General features: G+C 40.7%; 1 protein-coding gene across 1 annotated transcript; it reads left to right on the top strand.

The window, feature by feature from the left end:
- The first annotated feature begins 502 nt into the window (after positions 1 to 502).
- Positions 503 to 20,374, top strand: FBXO33 (F-box protein 33). Its single transcript, XM_050898073.1, has 4 exons — positions 503 to 1,035; positions 7,726 to 7,836; positions 13,389 to 14,074; positions 18,215 to 20,374. Exons 1-4 carry the CDS (start codon positions 503 to 505, stop codon positions 18,484 to 18,486), a joined length of 1,602 nt encoding a protein of 533 aa, XP_050754030.1. The 3' UTR covers positions 18,487 to 20,374.
- Positions 20,375 to 21,348: the final 974 nt, after the last annotated feature.

The raw sequence follows: 21,348 nt of genomic DNA, 5'->3' as shown, positions 1-21,348 counted from the left end.
TCCGCTGGGGGGGGCTGGGGCGGAGGCACGCAGCCCCCGCCGCTGTGTCGGGGGCTCCCGGGCTCTGCTGCGGGACGGGGCGGTGGGGCAGAGGCGGCCCCTCGCTGCCGGCACGGAAGGGTTAACGGCCCACCTCCCCTCGCGGAGGCGGTTGGGCTGGCTCCGCCTCCCATTCCACCGGTGGCACGCTCCATTCCCCCCGCGGGGTAATTCCTCCTCCTTCCGCCGCGGCGGCTCTCCTCGCCCCGCAGGAACAGAGCGCGGCGCCGGCGGCGTGTTCATTCACACCCCCCCTCCGCGCTGGGTGGTAGGGCCCATGCGGCGCCATGCGGACGGAGGGGGGGTGGGGGAGGGGGGTCCGGCCCACGTCGCGCCCCTCCCCGCCGCGCTGGGCGGTGGTAGGGCCCGCTCCGCCCCTCGTCCCCCCCGGCGGCGGCGCGGGTGGTGCGTCCCGGCAGCAGCCGCGTCCCGGCCGGCGCCCGCCCCCTCCGCCTTGTCATTGATGTTGTTGTTTTTGTCGCAGGAGCCGGAGGCGAGGCCGGGGCCGCCGCCGCCTGGGGCCGCCGCCGCAGCCGCAGCAGCGGGGCTCGGGCCGGCGCCAGGCATGTCGGTGTGCGGGGAGGCGGTGGGCGCCGGCTCCCTGCCCAGCGAGCTGGTGGTCCACATCTTCTCCTTCCTGGCGGGCCCCGACCGGCTGCGGGCCTCGGCCGCCTGCTCGCACTGGCGGGAGTGCCTCTTCTACCCGGCCCTCTGGCCGCGCCTCCGCCTCAGCCTCCGCGTCTCGCCGGCCGAGCGCCCGCGCCTCGAGTTCCTCATGCGCAAGTGCGGCTGGTTCGTCCGTGAGCTCCGCGTACAGTTCGCCGCCGACAACTACCCCAGCGGCGGAGGGGGGGCGGCGGCGGCGGCGGCGGCGGGCGAGGGCGCCGCGGCGGCGGGCGACGGGGAGGCGCCGCCGCTGTGCCCGCGCTGGCTCGACCTGCTGAGGACCTACCTGGAGCTGGTGCTGTGCGTCCTGAGCAGCGTCCGCAACAACAGGTACCGCCGCCGGGCCCCGGGAGGGGAGGGGAGAGGAGAGGAGAGGGCCGCGCCTCGCCCGGCGGGAGCGTGAGGGGAGGCGGCGGGGCAGGCGGAGCCCCGAAGCCCCCCTGAGCCGCACGGGGCCGGGGTCCGGCCGTCCCGTCCGCTTCCGCGGGCGGGAGCGACTCCCGCCGCCGGCAACGGCGCCTGTGGGTGACCCGCGCCGGCCGGTTCCTGCGGGGGCTGCGCCTCTGGAGCCCCGGCGGGGGGAGACCCCCGCAGCCGGCTCGGGTAACTCAGGGGATGGTTCTGCGGCTGCGAGTTGAGCAGAAACGGAGGCGCGCTGCTTCAAACTACCTAATTTTTATCACATTCTGTAGTTTGATGGAGAATATAAACGCAGACGTTTAGTTGGCAAGCGGCTAGTCGATACGCAAAACGGATATAGCTGCAATGATAAAAACTCCTTCATCCTTTTGAAGGAAGGGGGAATGCAGCTCAAATGGAGCAAGCGAGAGTCGGGAGTTTGAATTTGGTGCCTAAGAAGGCACCTTTACCACTTTAAAATATAAGCCTTACTACGGACGGGCCTTAGACCCCTTATGCATGATTGAAAAATAATTAATGTCATGAGAAATTAGTAGGGGGGTTAAAATTACAGCACTGGTGTTCTTCTGGAGGGAGAGGGATGGAGTACTGCCCCAATAAAATACTTTCACCTTTCCAGCTACGAGGGTTTTTGCTGTTGAGAAGCTGAGCTTTCGTGCCAGCTCTCATGTTACCTATTAAACTGAGATTTGACTCGGTTTTAACTAGGAGGAGGTTTTTATGTTTATTTATTGAAAAAAATACTTCAGGTGTAGGACTTTCTTCACCAAATTGAATTTAAATGATAGAAATCTTTTCCTGTGGTTTGGACTTAAGATGTGTTTGGATCCTGCTTTTTCACAGACTTACTTTGGCAGGTTAGATAACTTCCTCAGGTTGGAGTTCTTTAAAATGAAAATACTTGCATTCTCTTTATCGTGTGTCGGTGTGATCAAGATAAATATCTTTAAAAAAAGGTAATAATCAGATATCCTAATATGTGGCCTCTAGTCAGCACCTAGGACAGGAAAGCAAGGATGTTACAGTTAGGTTATGATGTGTTTGGAAAGCCATGCAGATTTTAGGATAGGAAATAGTTAATATTATTTCCTCTCTTGCGCATATAGCTTCACCTATCAGGAAAAAAAAAGCTGTAAGTATTTCAGGGTATCTTTAGGATGAATTAAACCTTGTGGATGGCCTTTGGAAAACTGTCTGCAACTGAATCATGGTCTGGGCACCGCCTCTCTTTGATTCTGGAGGGATTAGAGAGTAGTTTGAGGCATTCCTTGCTTCTTTATTTTGAATTGTAGCAAGAGAACTTTAAATGTAATTCCTCGTTGGTTGGAGATGAATGCAAATGTGGTGTGTGAAGTCTCACTTTCAGTTCCTCTGCTCTGTTGTGCCCACTAGGTACTTCCTGTGGTGCAACTGCGATGGTTGAGAGTTACAAACATTACATCTGAAAATGGCTCGTTGGTCCCAGGTCACCTTTATCTTAATTTGTTTCTTGCCATGTGAATCCTCGGTGTGCAAATCATGCGTCTGTCTTGATGGGTCTTCTCTTGCCTTTAAGGAACTTTCACTTAACTGTTGAATCTTTGGGAAATCCAGCTAATGTCATAAGTGGAAAAAATGTTGAAGCAATGTTGGTGATTATCTGATCTGAGACAAATATCACTACATAGACTTGGAATTTTAAAATAAATAGAGTCTGCAGGAGATGTTGCCTGGGGGTTTTACTGGAAAAACTAGAATGCCTTTTCCCCCCCCCCCCCCCTCTCTGTCTCACTGAAATATGAGGCTGTCAAAATTAAATGTGTTGTGAGAAGGCTTTTGGTACACTTTTTCTTTTGAAAAGGATTCATTCTTCATGGCCTTATCTGAAACTTGTACAAGGACACTTGCTTTCTAAAGTTCTTTTTACAGATTCTGTACACAGTGTGGCTCAGGACTGCAGTAAAATACTATGTAGAAGTAGTTGTTTCTCCAGTACCTGTTCTCTGGTAGATTAGTATAATTTCAATGGTAAGCTAGAGGTGAAAAGTTACCAACTTTGATAGGATTTTGCATTACTGTACTTTCTTGCTGTCTTCAAATGATTTGCATGTTGCTCTTTTGTTTTGAAATGAAGGATGTATGACTGGGGAACACAAGGTACCTGGTTATTACAGCAAGCTTTTTTTTTTTATGAACGTTTAAAAAATCGAGGAGGGGGAATTTATATTAAACACTTGACTTTTTATTCAGATTTGCTTTCTGAATAGACTCCTTTTTTCCCTTGAACAGGCAAGGTTTTTAGTTTATTTTGATGTTATTTTTTCTTGCAAGGTAACTACCAATAACTGATTAGTTTGCATGTAGAACATTGGGTTTTAGCTCTTTAAGTAGAGTTTTGAGATTGAAACGAGGTAGGAAGGAGCATTAATGTGTGCCAAATCGCTGCTTAGTTCTCACTGTGACTGCATGTCTAAATCGAAGGCATTGTCACCTGCCTGATGCTTAGTTTTGTCTAAGGAATGACCACAGTCCAGTCACTTTATTTCTCTGCTTCTGTTTATTCATCTGTAACTGAAGGATAATTAATGATTCCTTCTTGTGTTTGCCGTATGTCATTGTACATGGGATAGCTATTGTAATTTCCAAAATAATGGAAACGGCAGTGTGTTTAACTTCTGTAGTGGCTGAATCACTGTAAATGCATTCCTTTTGGAATTAAGTTTAAAACAGGATGGTTCTTTCATAACTCCTGTCAGCCCTTATGATAGCTTTTTGGCAGAGAAGTTCAAAGAGCTTCCATCTTATACTTCAGAACTGGGGAGGAAGAAATCTACTTTTGTAAAATGGTATGCTGTTTCTTAACTGTGTAATCTTGTTGTAGGCTTTTAAATCTATTATTAAACAATACAGTAACAACCCCCTTCCTTGCAGGAAAAAAATGTACTTTAGATGGCTCTAGAATTCCTTGAGGATTTACAATACTGCAGGACCTAAGAAAAGTAATGACTAAAAGTAATGCAATTTCTAGATGCTCTCTTGGGTAGAGGAGAATGATGTGTATTTTTTCTAATAAAAGCATTTTCTGTACAACATAAAATCGCCAATTTCTAAGCAAATCTGCATGTTAAGTCTCTAGAAAAATATTTCAGAGCGACCTTTGCTAATTCTGATAGAATTAAGGAAATAACTACTTGTCCACAACTCGGTTTAAAATCAACTGATAATATTCTGACAAGTATTACTGCTGGCAGCCAGTTATCATCCAAAAAGGTACGTTCTGGGTCTGTCTCATATTTGAGGTAGAGCTCAAGTCACCGTAAACTTTATTTTGTGGGTGGCAGCATATTACTCCCAAAATATTGCTTTATAGTGCTGGGACCATGATGAGCTCTAAAAATCTGTAATTTATTTAATTAAACATACTAAAGTAGTGTTTATAGTGATCTGTAACTTTTCCATGAGCTGTTATGTTTATGACAGTAAATGAAGCAACATAAAGTATATTATTGTTTAAACAGTTGATGTTCTACTTCCTATTAAAAAAAAAGGAGGTGGGTGGGCATAATGTTCTGTAGCAATATCAGGAGGGACAAGTTGTTTCTTAGCAGCTCTTAAGAGATCCTAATAATCTGTGCCTTCTCAAATTGATCTTTCAAAACTAAGTTCTGGAAGGCGGGTGGGAGGGCGACAAACTTTCTGTGAGTCATTTCAGTGCATACAGCAGCTAATAAGCAACTGCTGATCATTCAGTAGGAAAATTCTGTGTTCTTTTATGTAACTCTGAAATCCCAAAGTATGATCTCTCGTCTAGCTGCTTACAAAGGAAGATAGGAAGGTAGTGAATCTGTCCGTCCCCCCCGGCAGTGCGTTAATTTGTGTGACTTGTTTGATCTTTGCTGTGGAAACAAAAATGCAGATTATAGTAAAACTGTGGTATCTTAGTGAAGTATGGTATCTATCTTGGAGTTGCCAAAAATTGGTGGATCGCTCAAAACAGTAGACTGCATCTGTATTTGAGGTTTTCTAATGACTCTCTTCTATTGGTCTGAGCAGGCAGCTGAAGCTGGCAAAAACTAGTACAACAGTACAATATGTGCCTTACCACTTCGTTCATGTTGAATGTAAAGGCCGTTTTTGTTCTTTTTTCATTGGGTGTTCAAAAAGACCGACCAAAACTGAAGATGGAGCCTAGTAAGAAGCTTATTACTTTTAGTATGCTTTTTGAGCTAGTGGAAAACAAATGGTTTAGAAATCCCTCCAAACACATGTTTTGCCCCAGCTGTGTGTATGGGTACTACGTAGGATTAAGATGCCCTTATGACTTTTAGCAAAAGATGACAATTAACTTCTAAATAATTTTATTTAAATAGCAATCACTTTACTAGCTCTCTGAAATAAAGATGAGATGTGAGCTGAATGCCATAGAGATTATATGACACTGCAAATAGTAGCAAGAATCTAATATTTTGTTGAACTGTGATCAGATTTGTTGATGGTAATAGCTGTGCTGTGAATGGAAAAATAATTGGATGTTTTCATTGCTTCAGTTTTGAGACAGAGAACTTTTCCGTGTGTCTCTGTAGCGCATGAAGTGGCAGTCAAATAGATATAGTAAAAATGTGTGGGATACTAGTAAATAGTGTTTCATGTGTCCTGTAGTTCCGTGGCTCTAAAATTAATGCTTGCCTACAGTAGCGTTCACTGGGGGTATGAGTAGCACAAAACAAGACCTTTGTGTGATGTCAATATGCAGGTGATTCAAAATTGTTCTGAAGGTTGCATTTGGTCTCTTAGCTCTCAGAATTAAGTCACCGAGATCAGAAGATAAAAGCTTAATTATAGCATTGGCTGTGAACACTGCCTTTAACAGCAAGTGGAGGTTTCTGCTGCTTTCCCTGTGATACCAGACTCTCGTACAGCTTTTGAGGAAAGAAGAGCCCAAAATACTCTTGGTGGTGGTGCCGCCAGTGTCTTCAGATTTCCCTGCCAAGCTTATTCTTCAGTATGATCAGGCATTGTCTTAGTCAGATTTATAGAATATTGAGCATGTGGTCAGAGCTCAGTTTATATTAACGTATCATCAGTACAGTAGTCCTGTATTTAAAAGACTAAATATTAAATTGTTAGAATTTCTGAAACAGTTATAAAATCTAGGTATTTTGCTCTAGTATTTGTCTGACTCAATATGAAGCTTGTGGATCTTGCTACTAAGTTGTTGTTCACCTATAGAAGAAAAGTAGCAGGTGCAACAGTGGATGGATTTCGGGAAACTAGTGTACAGTTATTGAACACAGGAACATCAAAACAGGTAAATTATGATTTATGGTAGATGCCAATTACAGACTGCAGTTCATACTTACTTAAAAAATGTAAAACTTGACTACTTGATGCTTCCCCCTCGCCCCCACCCCTTGGTGGAATATCAGCTCATACTGTGGAGGTAGTGAACTGGCACCAGAGCTTCCCTACGCTTTCAGCATTGTAATTGTATTGCATTTTCCTCAAAGCTGATCTGAAATATTAGCATATGATTTGTAAGCCAGCAGAAATAAGGATTTATGTAACTCACGTAATTGTCAGCTACAGGTTAATTGGCATCTACTGCTTAAGATGAATTTAACTCATGTATCCATTTGTGATGAAACGGGAGTTTCTGCCTGTTAATTATCGAGTGCAGACTAGTCCTTGCATGTTAGGAGTAAATCTAATTTACAGCATGTATAAATAAAAAAAAAAGTTGACCTGAAACTTAGTCAGTTAAAAAAATAAAATTCTTAAAGTAAATGCCACACAGGTACTCTAAAACTGCCGTCACTTTCATATCTCTTGCTTGATCTTTTTTAGAAATAAAAAAGATGCAAGTCAGAGAAATAAACTGCACTGGGGAAAGGAAAACTGACTGTCTAGCACACCGAGTCATGTCCAGCATAAACTTAGAGGTTCTTTCACTTCTTTTTTTAGGTATCCCTTCTAAAAATTAAAATTAAGTGTCATGGTGGACCACTAATCCTCTTCTGGTCACTGATGGGAAATAATTAGAACAGCTTCCCCTACTTTGATATAACAGAAATTAGACACTGATTAGGGGGTGGGGAGCTTTCACTTTTCCTGTCTGAGGTTTGTGTTACCTCGATTGAAGCAGGTTTGGGCTCCCATTTGTAACCCAGCTACAATACAGAAGTGCTCAGACAGGGTTTGTGGTTGTGTTCTACTTGGGCATTAAATGCAGTGTTAAATGTTAAAAGGAATAGGTATTTGATGTTTTCATCTGTGACACTTAACACACATGTTCCAAGGATTAAAAAGTGCTTGAAAGCACTGCTAAAAGTTTTCTTTATGGCTCTGGCCTGCTGAAAATCCTCCTGTGGTGACTGAAAACTGGCATTTGCTTTTACAGCTGGATTCAGCAGTTTGCGTAGTTCTCTTCCCCTTTATACTTCAGTCTCATTTTCTCTAGTTGCATATGTGCCTGTATTCCAGGACAGTAGGGTGTTTCCCAAAACAGACTACATGTTCCATGTAATAATGTGTTCTTATTGCCTGTGTTTGTCTTATCCAGAATGATTCCTCACAGTGTTTTAATTTTGTGTACAGATTCCTTTTTATTTTGTCATTTCATAGGAACCTCCAGAAGTTAAGTCTCTTTGGGGATATAAGCATTCTGCAGCAACATGGAAGTATATCAAATACATACCTCGGCAAGGTTGACCCTGATGGCAAGAAGATTAAGCAGTAAGTTATATTTGTAAATTATCTAATACATTCAAATAATAAAACCAGATAACAGAACACAGATTTTCATGCCTGAAATACATGACTGAGCTTTAAGTTTTTTAATAGGATGAGAATCCAGATTCTTAAATTGAGTTGATTTCTGTTCCTGCTATTTACATAAAGTAGTCTGTTTTTGTGGCTTTTTCTTTCTCGCTTCTCAGCTGGATGAGAATCCGTTCTTTCCTCTTTTCATCGTGTTCTAGAAACAATATTATGTTAATGGCACAAAAGGGGAGGAGGGATGGGGGGTTGTTACCAGCACCTCCACTATTGCTGTACATGAAAAAATTAGAAAAGGAATTGGATCTGTTGTATCTCACAAGAATTGAGGACATGTAGCAAGTAAACTTGAAAGAGAACATGAACACAAACAACTTATTTCAAGTTGCATCTCAAAACTAGATTATGTACTTGCAGAGTTCCTGGAAGATCATAGCTCACGATGTGCTTGTTTAGTTCAGAGGTGTATTTTAGCTTGCCACAATTACATTACGGTACAGTCCTTGAATGCTTATAATCAGAATAGCTAGTTCTTCTTCGTTGGAAAAGGTTAAATACAATGTAGAAAGCCACTGACTTCTGGAATAATTACCACAGAGGGAGCGATGCTAAGTTAACTATTTTAGCAGTTCTGCTAAAACTTCCCATATAGATAAAACCTGAATACCATCATTTTAATTTGTGTCAGTTTAAACATCTTTCTCCCAGTAGCTTTGGAGTGGAATAAGTACAGCCACTCTAGATCTTTACTATTATTTTTTTAGAGTAGTTTTAGAACTAGTGTAGGTATATTATCAGATCAATGTATGTATGTGAGCACAACCATTGAGCTAAATGTTTGGTCCTGACTTAAATTTGCAAAACAGTGCAAATACAGATGTGTCACATACTGTGTCTTTGTCATCCATTATGCTTAGAATGCAGAACTTAGAGCAATTTGGGATTCTATTTAACATATGTACTATAGTGCTGTGTGCAGGTAAAAGGCCGATTTGGTAAAAGCTCCCTTTTTTTCATATCCTTTGTTGTGAAAACATAAATATATAATCAAATCTTTGCCAAGGGGCTTTAAGAGAGCCATCTAAGCAGATGTTTACTCAGCTGAGTGCATGGTTAAACATTTCTTCAAACAAATAGCAAAAATAAGTATGCACATTTGAGAGCCATAAGCCATTCAAAACTCATTATCTAATTTCAAGTTAGTCTTTTAGGTGAATATTGACCTTTGCATATTTTGGAATAAGCAAATAAATACTACCTCTTGTTTGTTGGTTTGGTTTTGGTGGGGGTTTTTTGCTAGAATAAAACAATGTATTTGGGACCTGCTAGTCCTTTACTAAATTAAAGGAAAGCTGGCAGTGTTTTATTCGGTGTTCTCAAGTTCATCAGCACTAACAGCAGATTTACTTCAGGAAGTAAATCTTTATGGCTCCTTAGTCTTGTCTTTTGCACTTGGGTTTTGCATCAGTTAAGTTGCAAAACATGGATACTGATAACTAACACTGAAAGATATTGAGCAACCTTTGGAGACAGCGTTATTGGTAGTTGAGGATTTTTGGAATCTGTATGGTGGTAAACCTTACTAGCTGTTTCAGGAACTTCCTGCAATTAAAGCAGTCAGGGAAGAAAATGTGACACTTCCTTAAGTCTCTAGCATTGAGCTGGGTGTAACAGACGGTGGGTGAAATCTCAGCTAGCACAGAACCATTAGGATGCTCCCCCAGGTTAAGACTAAGGGTTGTTCTGAGGGAGAGGAGGCTTTGGATTGTGTTTTAAAAAATGTACTTTTGCAGTGATAACCATGGGTTTGTAATGATTGTATAGCATATGTGTCCCTGGTTACTTTCTGAAATTCTTTTTACAACTTAGTTCATTACGGTTGGGAAGCTCAACGTAAACAATACATTTGTCTTGAGTTGAACAAAGGGTAGTTGTTTAAAATTTTGGCTTTCTGAAATTGACTTCCCATGATTGATCTGTGTGGTTCAGATAGTTTGGTTTGCAAAAGAACGAGTTTAGTCTCTGTTATTAAACAAAACATTCTGATTGATAGTCTTTAATTAAACAAATGGGGTCCATATGGACCTTAGTAATACGTTTGTTTCCTGTCCGGGGCCATTGATATGCTTCAGTACTGGTCAGGACTGTTGTTTGGGCTTAAACAGTAACTCAGCCTGTCTAGTCAGGCTTTGGTCTGTCCTCTGGCTGAAAGTACTGTTTGGGGCAGTAATTGTGAAAGTAATTTGTTTTGAGTTTTTTATTTTTTAAATAGTTTGCTCCAGTATGATCATTTGTAGGTTTCAGGCTGATGGTAAACATCCCATAATTGCTGCTTACAGGGAGCAAAGGGGACTGATTAAGTACACTTGTTGAGGCATCACTAGGTTATGTTGCTTTCTTGCGTGTGCTGAGCTCTGCTTATGTTTTGTGTTATACTTACTACACCATGATTAAACTTCAGCTTTATAAGTGAGCTTTAAGATAACCGTGTGTAAGTTAGGATAAATGTTGTACTACATGCTAGGCAGTTGAAGTAAAAGTTAATATGATAATAAAGTAGGTGTTAATTCCCAAGGATTCACTTAATGTGTCTAAATTTCAAGAACACAGTTAAAACTATTTTTGCAAACGCCAGTCAGATGCAGTCTGTTTATGAAAAATAGGATGTGCATAAGAATTTGCGGGGGAGGAAAAACCCCTGTTAGGGTGTTTGAAAAATTTATTTGAAATATGTTAAAACTAATGGCATGTGGCTTATATTGTGCTTCCTCTCTGGCCTTATATAAAGCAGGTATTAAAAACAATCCAGAAGTGATCATTATTAAATATTCTCTATTGACATGTTTTTATTAAATTGGCAAAGAACTGGGGGAAGGTGGCTGGAAAGTTTTCTTGGGACCTATGGGTTGGTAGACTATCAGCACAAATCTAAATACTTTGGTGCTTGCACTAAAAAGTTGATGTGTAGATAGCATTAAATCAGTATCTCTCTTTTAAAAAATTATTTGGTGCAATTCCCACAGGGGAGAAAACCCACCCTACAGCTGCTGAGTTCTGTATCATGTTTCTTTTCATTAAGTTGTGCAAGTACTAGAACAGTACTCTTCTAAGCTTAGATGTTTAAGTCGTATCAGAAGCACAATTTAAGCAGTTTTTTACTGCAGTGAGGTATATGGATGGTAGTATTCTACTGAGCATCTCAAAATTGATTTGTCATCTTTTCAATTGTTCTGTAAAATATTACAAGCACTATTAAGATTGACTACTTGGACTATTACAAAATAAATTCTACCATTGCTGCAACCATTACAGCACCTTTCGTAGATGTGTATGGTGAGAGGGGGGACAGAAGAGTCTTTGTTCCTTGGAAGAAATTAGACAGGTTCCTGTGGTAGAACCTTTTTCTTTGGGGGATTGTCAGAGAATCTGCCTTCAATTTGAGCATTGGCAGGAATAATTATGAAACAAAAGTTGCCAGGATCAAACAGGGGTCATCTGAACTGTAAAAGAATTTAGACATAAAATAGCAAGACTACACTATCTGTGACTCTTGACCTGTTGTTTAAAACTGTGTTTAATTTGTGTTGCAGTTGCTAGTCCTCAGTTTAAAAAAAAAAAAATATTCGGAGAAGATCTGGAAGAACTGAAGTCTTTAAACTTGACGACTATACTAGGCAAAACCTTGGGAACTATGCTGAGGTGTATAATAGATAAATACAGTAACCACGCCAACTTTTCCACTTAAAAAGAGAAGTCAGGGCTTGCAAACCCCATACACTCTTAGGAGAACGCAGAAAGCACATACAGGCAAGGGAGAGGATGGATAAGGATTGATCTTTTAACTTTCTTACAACAGAAGGATTATGGGGCATCAGAGGTAGTAGTGACAGTTCAGAGCAAGCAAGAATAGCAGGGAATCACACTGCGGAGTTCTTTATTATTGAATGTTACAGTTGCTAAAAGCTTACTTGGCTCAAAGAGGAGCCTGGATAAATTTGTAGAAGTGAAGTCCCTGAGGACTCCTCTCAGTCCCCTCCCCTCCCCTCCTTACAGAAAGCCGCTTCTGGCTCAGGAGGTCTGAATTAAAAATTTTGGGAAACTAAGGAGATATTTGAGAAATATCCCTATGTGCTTTTCTTGTTCTGTCGCACTTCTTAAGGCGTTAGTGTTTCTCTGCTGTCAGTCAGGATACTGGGCTAAATAAGCCTTCAATTTTGCCTGGACATTATCTTGATTAAAGATACATGGATGAGAATAACAACTTTGTAACATTGTTTTGCTTAGATGTATAAAGTATACAGGTATTCATAAAAACAAAGGAAGAAGTGTTCTGTGCAAATCATTACCTGATTTGAGGCACAGAGATTTCTGCTAATTTTGTACTGGAGGTGTTTACATCTTATTTCTTGCCATTTCATGGAACTGTCATAGCCTGGCTCAACTGCTTCCCTTAAATGGTGATCTTTCCTTTTGGCTGACAAGGGTTTGAGATCAAACTCTCATCTATACGTGTGTCCTAGAAGGTATATACTCAAAGAACACTTGTCATTTGGGCAGGCGGACTCTTTTGGGCCTTCACAGCTGTGGGATGAAGACTGGAAAAATATTTATTTGGAGGAAGTTTGTAGAGTTTGACTGTACTAGTTGAATTTAGTATTCAAAATCTTATCTTCTGTTGCCTTCCTGAATTAAATATCTAACTTAAAGAACATCCCTTCATTAAAAAAATAAAGGGGTAGGAGAGGTGGCATGCATCAGAATAAGTGCATAATAATCATGCAGCGTAATAAATGGCATGAGGATTTTGGCAGTGCCACAATCATCTGGCACTGATAATCTGAGATTGAAATGTTACCAGGTCCAAGTTGTTTTGGTAAAACTTGAACCTGCTGACACTTGAAAATCCAGTTAGCTGTACATTCAGAATTATTTAAAGGATCTTCTTATGTGTTTGTTCTTTACCCTTTAATGAGCAAAGTCAAGCAAGTAGTTTCAGATCATTCTAACTTATGCTCCAAGTCAAGTTACTGCAACCTCTCGTTGAAAATGACTTTTTTTTTCCCATGTTGAATTTGCAGTTCTGGAGAGGTTAGCAAATATGAAAAGCTGTTTTTAAAAACAAGAACTGTGTTTTAAAAGCATTACAGGTTTTCTTATTTGCATAACCTTAAAATGTATGTGGGAGGGTGTTAAATACGTGCTGAGAAATACATGAAATGACGGTTCCTAGTGTGCCACTGTTTTTGAAAGACTAAGTACATAATTTTTCTCAAGATAGTTTACAATTTTAACCTTTTAAGTGCAGTGAAGATTAAATTGCTGTGGGAGGTCTGCAGGGTCAGGTTCTAACATTCGTAGTTCACGAGAACCATAATGATAGCACCTTCCTGCAGAGTAAGGCCATAAATGAAAGAAGAAGAATAATTCTCGACTAAAAAAATAGAATGGTATGCAATTGGTAAGACTAAACCATGTTTAATAGGATCATTGTCTGTTTTGTTTACTTGCAGAATACAACAGCTGTTTGAAGAGATATTAGGCAATAGCAGGCAATTGAAATGGCTGTCTTGTGGGTTTATGCTGCAAATAGTAACTCCCACATCATTGTCCTCCTTATCAAACCCCATAGCCAACAGCATGGAACATCTGAGCTTATTGGACAACCACATCCCTGGTAATACCACTCTTATCACTGCGGTTGAATTGGAGCGCTTTGTGAATCTGCGTTCGCTCGCTTTGGATTTCTGTGATTTTACAGCTGAAATGGCAAGAGTTCTGGCTGACAGCAACCATGTGCCTTTGCATCGACTGTCTCTCCTGGTCCACAGTGTTTCCATAATGCACAAGTCATTGGACAGTATGCCAGAAGATGAGAATTGGAAGGCACTGACTCGCAACAGCACTAATCTTCGGGTCTATATAATGGCTTTTGATGTCAAGAGTGATGATATGTTAAGGATTCTTAAGCCCAGTATCCCTCTAGAGAGGATTCATTTTGACAGCTACATCACTTGTGTTTCAGGGGCTGTTGTTGACCTCATATCCAGGCAGTATGACAAGTTCCTCACTCATTTTATACTAATGAATGATGTGATAGATATGTCTGGCTTCCCAGATCTTAGCGACAACCGGAATGAAGATCCACTTGTCTTACTAGCCTGGAGGTGCACAAGACTGTCTCTCCTAGCTGTTCATGGTAGGTAATACATTGCACGGGCGTAGTATGTGACTTTGAAATACTTAAAACACTTCAGCCTTTCTAATCATAATGTGTTTTAGTGGAGTGGTGTTCAAAAGTCTGCTGCACAGTGCTATACACGCTGTTGTACCTTATACTGGTATTTTCGTGTTTGAAAATATGAAGGTGTTTATTGTGTATGAGTTCTAAACATACTTGTAGCTTACTAGCTTCTGTTGAGAAGTCACATAGGATTTTATGAGACTGCTCACGGAAATGAGGATAACTAAGAACGGAGCTTTCCAGGAGGCTTATCCTGAACGTGGTCTGCCCCGTGCAAGTTCCACCAAGTGGCTGGATATGTGAACGTGAACACTGAAAACATTTGCTGTTTTACTGTGAGCTCATATACTGGCAAGATTAGATGATTTTGCTTCCTCTTTGTAAATAACATGGGTTCAGTGCCCCAAGGCTGAGGGGAGGAAGTCTGTTACCAGTTTGGTAAGACTTTGCCAGCAGATGAAGACTGAAAAATATAATGTGGAGATTGCCTCGCTGAGTGTATTGGTTTCACCAGTAATACCAGAGCTAGGTTTATCCCACCTATTTATTTGCCATATAATTGCAAATAAAAAAAAAAGTGTACATTTGTATTCAGCTCTGTCATCAGTACAGTACTTGCTAGAAGTTACAGTTGTTTGGCAAATTTTAAGGCACCTGGAACTGAAATAATGCAGAATAGTTCTTTTTGTTTGTGCTGGAATCAGCTTACCAAGACCAAGTTTGCCGATGCATGAAGGAGTTAAGTGATGACTCTGTATTGTGTTGCATAAGAATGAATGAATTTTCTCAGACTGCTTGGGGGAGTAAATCTCCAGTCATTCAGCACAAACAGGAGAGAACTTCAGCAGTGAAGGTTGTACATTCAGATTTCCGTTGGTTGAAGTCAGAAGGTCCTGCTGCGTTTGCTAGAAAAAGTTTTTCCACTGTCTTCTACTGAAAAATCACAGGGGGGGAAAAAAATCAATTCAGCTGTCTCTCCTTTATAGTTTCCAGGTCTGACAGATTTTGGATACTGGCACATGACCTTACCACTCTAAATGTGGATTTTAGCAGTTTCTTTTAACATTTGGATACAAGTTGGAGGACCTTTTAAAATAAAAAAACAAAACAAAAAAACCAACAAAAAAAGCATTACCTTAAATTATTCTACTGCAGGGAAGTCCTCTAATATATTATCTAAACTTAAAAAGATGGTAAAATATCTGAATATAAGCTAGCGTGAGTATCATTTAATACCAGTGCATGTCTATTTGGTAGAAGGTATTAGTCTGTGCAGAGCATTGGGAAAGCAAACGCCTTCTACAATTCTGTCTAGCAAATGGTTGTTGCTGCATATTTGGAGAGATGCTGTGTGTACCCAGGGGAGAGAATGGCCAAATATCACCCTTGCTCTGATGTTGGGATTCAGATTCTTTCCCCTTCTTTTCTCCCCTCCTTGCAGCAGAAGCTAGCTAAGCTGCTCATAAATGCCTCCTGATCTTTTTTAAGCTGTGAATATGATTTCTCTGGTACTATAGCATAAGCATCTTCCTTCTAGAGTAGCGACTGTGAGAAGAAGATGACTAGGAAGAAAGATCTAGAACGCTGTGGTGCTTCAGTACAGTGTCTTAGCCTCATGCTTGGATGTTATGAGGTTTACCAAATAATGGTTTCTGGCTCCACTTGTCATATTCTTCATGATATTATCAAGCTTCCTTCAGGAAAAAATGGTAGTTTTGTTCAAGATGCCATAATTTGCTTTATATGTAAGTGCTCAGGTTTCTTCTTCTGTCTCCTGAAGTGGTTATTCTTCAGTTTCCAATACTTCTCATGGTTTTTTTTGTTTTCCCTCTTTTGCTATTAGTTTGCTCTGAAAAAGGCTTTGATTTACATATAGTTTTGGCTGCCACTTTTCACTGACCAGAAGAGGAGGGGGGGAAAACATACCCTAAGGACACTTTTCCTTGGGTGCCTTGAGATTCTCTTCTGTCTTTTGTGGGAAGTCATATGATCTTTCCACCAAGGTAGCATCCTCAGGAGCAGAGGAAGGCTGATTGAAGGATATTAAATACATTCTTGCAGAATGAAGGAAGGATGTGAAGAGTGTGTGGTTGTTTGGGATGGAGACAGTAGGATAGTCAGAGTGGTATGATCTGGCACTGTGAATAAAAAGCACAGCCCATCTATGGGGGTGGAAGCCTTTTTTCTACACCCCACCCCACCCCCCCCCCACCCCCCCAAGAGAAGGACACTTCATGTGGATTTTCAAGACTTTGTGTTGTAAACATATTGTGTTACCTATGAGATTCTCAGTTTTATTCTGTCCATGAGCAAAACTGAAGTTGAAATTTTTACTAGCAAGGAAAAACAAATTATGGTGCTGCCCACAGTGAATTTGTTGTTCAGTGATACTTGTGGTGAAGTGATCATTCCCTGTTACCTCTGAATACTTCAGCTGGGCAGAGGCTTTTTGGCTGCTGGAAGGTTACTGAGAAACTTCAGGCAAAACTTTTGAAAGGAGAGTTAATTTAAAATGAGATTAAGTTGAGAATAAGATGGTTGTTCCAGAGCATAGAGGATCTGACCATGAAAAGTTGTAGGAAAAGCCATATACCTGAACCACAAGGGTGGTACAGGGGACTTAACTGCAGTTGTTGTTCCCTTTATTCTTGCACTTTCTGTCAAGGATTTCTTTAGTAAGTTCCTTTACGATCAAGATAACTGGAAGGTGTTGTGAGCCCCTTCAAATCCTGATAGGGGAGTGCCATCATACAGGTGGAATTTTCCATGGGGTTTAATGTCCTACAGCCTTATTGACAGCTTCATCTTCTGTGGACAGTTGTGCTGGAGGTGAAGTGTCAGCAGATGAAAATTGTGGGAATTCATGCATTCCTAATGGTTAATATACCAGAAATGAGCCATACAGATGTGTGCAGGCTTCTTTGTTGAAAACCTACCCTGAGCAACATATTTACAGGAAACCTTAGAGACAAACAGTAGGAAAAAGTAAAAGAAAACAGAATGAAAAATTCTCCTTTCTTTATTACTTTGACATCAGTTTTCTTCATTCTTTAACTAGCTGTCTTATTTTGATACGTTATGATGTAGAGCATGTTAACTGCATTGTTGAAGACCAAACCACAGTTAGTTTTTATTTCTCAGCAGCTTAACTTTCCCAGTTCAAATACTGTGCAGACTGCAGCTTTACTTGGAATCTAAGTGGGCATCTCCCCAAGAGGCTTAGCACCTGTGAGAATGATGATGAAGGCAGAAATGAGCCTTTCCTTTTGCACTGGAAGGGCTGACTTGGCAGAGCTCCCAAAAAGGGAGGTTCCCAGATCATCTGTGGTTTGTGTCTCAGTAAGGAGGGGCTCAGCATTTGCCTTAGCCAGGGTACAGAAAGCTATCAGGTAACTGGGGAGTAGGTGTTTTTAAAGAGGGATGCCAATATACACTAATGGGAAGAGAGGGAAGCTTTGTAATTATGTTTCATCTCAGACAGAATAACAAGATATATGTAGATTTTTTAATTTTTTTTTTAATACTAGTGTGACCTATTTACTGGAGAGGCTTCTGGTTTGTGTGTGCTGGGTTTTTTTGGTTTGGTTTGGGTTTGGGGGGGTGGTTTTGACTTTTTTTTAAAGTCTACCTCTAATGCAACAAAAGCAAACTTCACATTTTTTTCTAGCACAAGTGCAGTTTTAAAACAGTCCTTTTATAAATTCACTTAAAATAATTGATTACTCACTTTTTTCATTCTATTTATTTATACTACAAAGTAGATCACAGGAGATTTGAAATTGTAGATATAACTTAACTTGGAGTAAAGAAGTCCACTTTTCTACAAATGGTGAAAAAATTAGATCTAGAAAAGCTTTGTCAAACTACCTGAAATATTTTTGATACTTCCTTATTCAGAATATAAAATGGGGCTGTACAACTTGCAACCAAAAAAAAAAAAAAAGCTGTAGGGGGGTTCTGCCAGATGGAAGATGACAAAATAGGTTGGGAAGGATGTTGAGATGGTCTGGTGTTAAGTACTTCAGTAAAAAAAAGCCTTGTAGCAAAATGACAGAGCAACTTTCTTTTTCTTTTTTTTTTTTTTCCCCCCCCTAGGTTACACAGTTTGGGCTCATAATCTTATAGCAATTGCTCGTCTTCGTGGCTCTGACCTGAAAGTTCTGGAAGTCACAGAAGAAAGCATTGATTTCGACCAAGGAGAACTGGCTGATCAGGATGTGGATCCAGTACACAATCTCATTGAGCAAGTATCTCTTGGATTGGGTCGACCTTGGCACGCAGTCATGGACATAGAGCTGCTCAGTGTCTTCACTGAGCCAACGCGTCACTTTTACAGAGAGATGCAAAGCTTCAGTGAAGGCATTTAGCTCCTTATTTACAATTCCTGTGGTTACATATGCAAGTAGGGTCCTATTATGTTTTTTCAGTAGCGTGAATTAACCCCTTTTGTGCTGTGTTTAATCAGTATTAGCTATATAGAATTATATATGTGTATTCTACTTCTTGATCAAAGAACGTAGTCGGGTATTGGTTTAGAAGCTGAAAGTGGCAGTGTTTAGGGTTTTCACGGTTAATGGACTTGTCTACCAAACCTTACAGAGATACAGCCAAAGGCTGTCTGAGGTTGCCGGCTAACTTTACTTTTATTGAGTAACTGCATTTTGAATGATTTTACTATTATATCGGAGTTCTGTGCTCAGGAGCCAACTCTTTTTAATACCCATACCCATAGCCCAGTGGATTTCCATGCTGTCATTGTGTGCTTAATCTGGTAGCATGCTACTTAACAGGCTTAAAGGAAGAGAAGTCTGTCCCCGGCTGTTAATTGTAAGACTCTCACCTTGCTTTATTTCACGTGCAGATTCTGAAGCGTGACTTAGCTACCATTCTCAGCTTTTTTGGGCTGTTAAGCGGCGGTGTGAAACGCTAGCTTTTCAGGTACCTGCACTTACAGATTCACTCCATAAGCTGTAGTCTTTCGGATTCTTTGCAAACTCCTCCTCATTTATTCTCATGTTCTGTCATCTTCCTTAAAAGTTAGCTTTGGGCCAAAGTTTAAAAGAAAAAAGCAAGAATGTGCACTCCGATGAGGTAAAAACGTAACAGTGAAGACTTGAATACAAAGGTATACACCTGCAAACAAACATTAGTCGTGAAATCCCTAGCAACCAAGTCACTGGATTTTCTCTGTCAGCGCCTGTGTCAGCTGCCAAAGAATAGATTAAAAACGAAGAAGTGCCCACATGCTGGCAGGGGCAGGCCAACTTTTGGCCAGCCAGATACTGCTAGATTGTAATATATAAGGTCGAATTTCGACCTGTGGTACACAGCTGTGCTGTGGCTCAGTCAGCAACCTCAGAACTCTTAACAAACATGCACCTGTTTCACTGTGAATAGTGAATGTAAAGGAAGGAAAGGAAACAAATACAAAGCTTGTTCTATCACAGGTATGAGCTGCTATGATGCATGAAGAACATTCCATGAAGTATGTTTTAAAATCTTGTTATATCTGAGAGGCTTTAAAAGCCGATTTAACTGTTTCAGGGCAACCGCGGTACAGACGTGGTCTCTGTGAGACTTCCACCTGACCCCAGTTTTAAGTGGTACGAATGTTGTGCATTTAATGTTTAAAGGACAGTCTGCAATAATAAAGTAAGTGGCCAACGTGGGTGCCCAGCAGTGCTGAGACCTGGCTGCTATATTGTAAGCTTTGGAAAACACAATTTATGCAACAGATGTCCAGATATGATTCTATTTATGGAAAAAGTTTATATGTGTTTTACAAATGGTTTTACCATCTTATATTAAAATGACCTTTTGACAGGTGTGCGCTGTTTTGTCTCCAGTGAGCACATACCATGCGGATTTTATATGTACATCAGTAGAGTGAATCCACTGGCACAGTGTGTGTATATGCCAGATGTGGTGAGATTTTATCTTATAAATGTGATCAGATAAAAAAAAAACTCCTGACAGAAAATGTAAGGAAACCAGCTGAATGTTTGAATTGATGACTGATGTTGTATGGTTTATGTTAAATGTATATTCTTTTAATCAATGAATAAAGCATTAAAAATTGATCACTGTATAAAATATTTTATTGTATCAGCATGAAGATTTTAGAATTAAAACGCAACATCATTCATAAGCTGTGTATAACTGGTAGCTCCCACTGTGTTTAGGTCAACAAAAGAGTCTAAAGTAAGTCGTACAGTAATTTTTTTAATTTGGCTGAATTTTGTCAACATTTTGGGGGGGGGGGTTGGAGGAAGGGGAAGGATGCTTTGCTAAAGATCAGACTATCAGACCAGTTAGCACAAACAGTATATCATGATATGACTTATTAGACTGATACAGTAAACTATGGATTGTAGAATATAGAAGACTCTTTTTGAGAAATTCCTGCATCCATTGCAATTGCTTAAATCAAAATTAATGTGCTGAAGAAAAATGTGTAGTACTTCTTTGGTGTCCCACTATTAAATAGATTATGAATACCTGCAATGCTTCAGTTTGACATTTTATCCGTACTCAAGAGCACGTAGCTGTGCATTGTGAATGACAACTGCAAATGTCTGGTAAGCTGTCGAAGAGCTGCCATGCCCTGCAATGGCTGATTGTGTTGTGAGAATTGTCGGAGTGGCTGTTCAGTGTGTGCGTGCCAAGCACGGATTTAATTTGAGCTTCTGAACTTCATTTTATGATAAGTCCAAACCACTACCAAGCCTGAGAATTGCGCTGCTTGTTGTTTAAGCGGGCTCCTAGATCTTCTAGATTTGGTAAGCAAGATCATTTACCAACTTACTGAAGAGATGCTGTGGGTAATGAAGATAAGGTAAATACAGTCACAGCTTTTCATATTCCAGTAAAAAGTGAAATAACAGGCCTTGGTCTCTGTGCCTTTCAGGGCTCAGCCTCAGGAGGGAGGTTTATGTAGCAGTTTAATCTGATAGTACTTGTTCAGCATCATCTGGACCTTAAATTTGGTCGTAAGGTGACCAAGATTTCTGGCTTTTTCTGTGCGACTTCCTGAAGCAAATGCTGTGTCCTCTCATTTAAACAGTTGCAGGATGTTAATTTTATCTCTGCAGACTACTGTGTTTCTATGGATAACTGCCTTAATGTAGTTGGGAAGTAACTTGTTTACTTTTCTGTTATATGAACGAGTTTCTCTTTTTAGTCTAACCTATTTTCTGCTTTGTTTTTAATTAACTTAATCTTGAAAGATA

Source organism: Gymnogyps californianus, chromosome 5 (assembly GCF_018139145.2).
Source record: "Gymnogyps californianus isolate 813 chromosome 5, ASM1813914v2, whole genome shotgun sequence".
Taxonomy (NCBI): Eukaryota; Metazoa; Chordata; class Aves; order Accipitriformes; family Cathartidae; genus Gymnogyps; species Gymnogyps californianus.
Note: the sequence above shows the minus strand (reverse complement) of the source record. Positions and strands in the feature narration are given on the sequence as shown.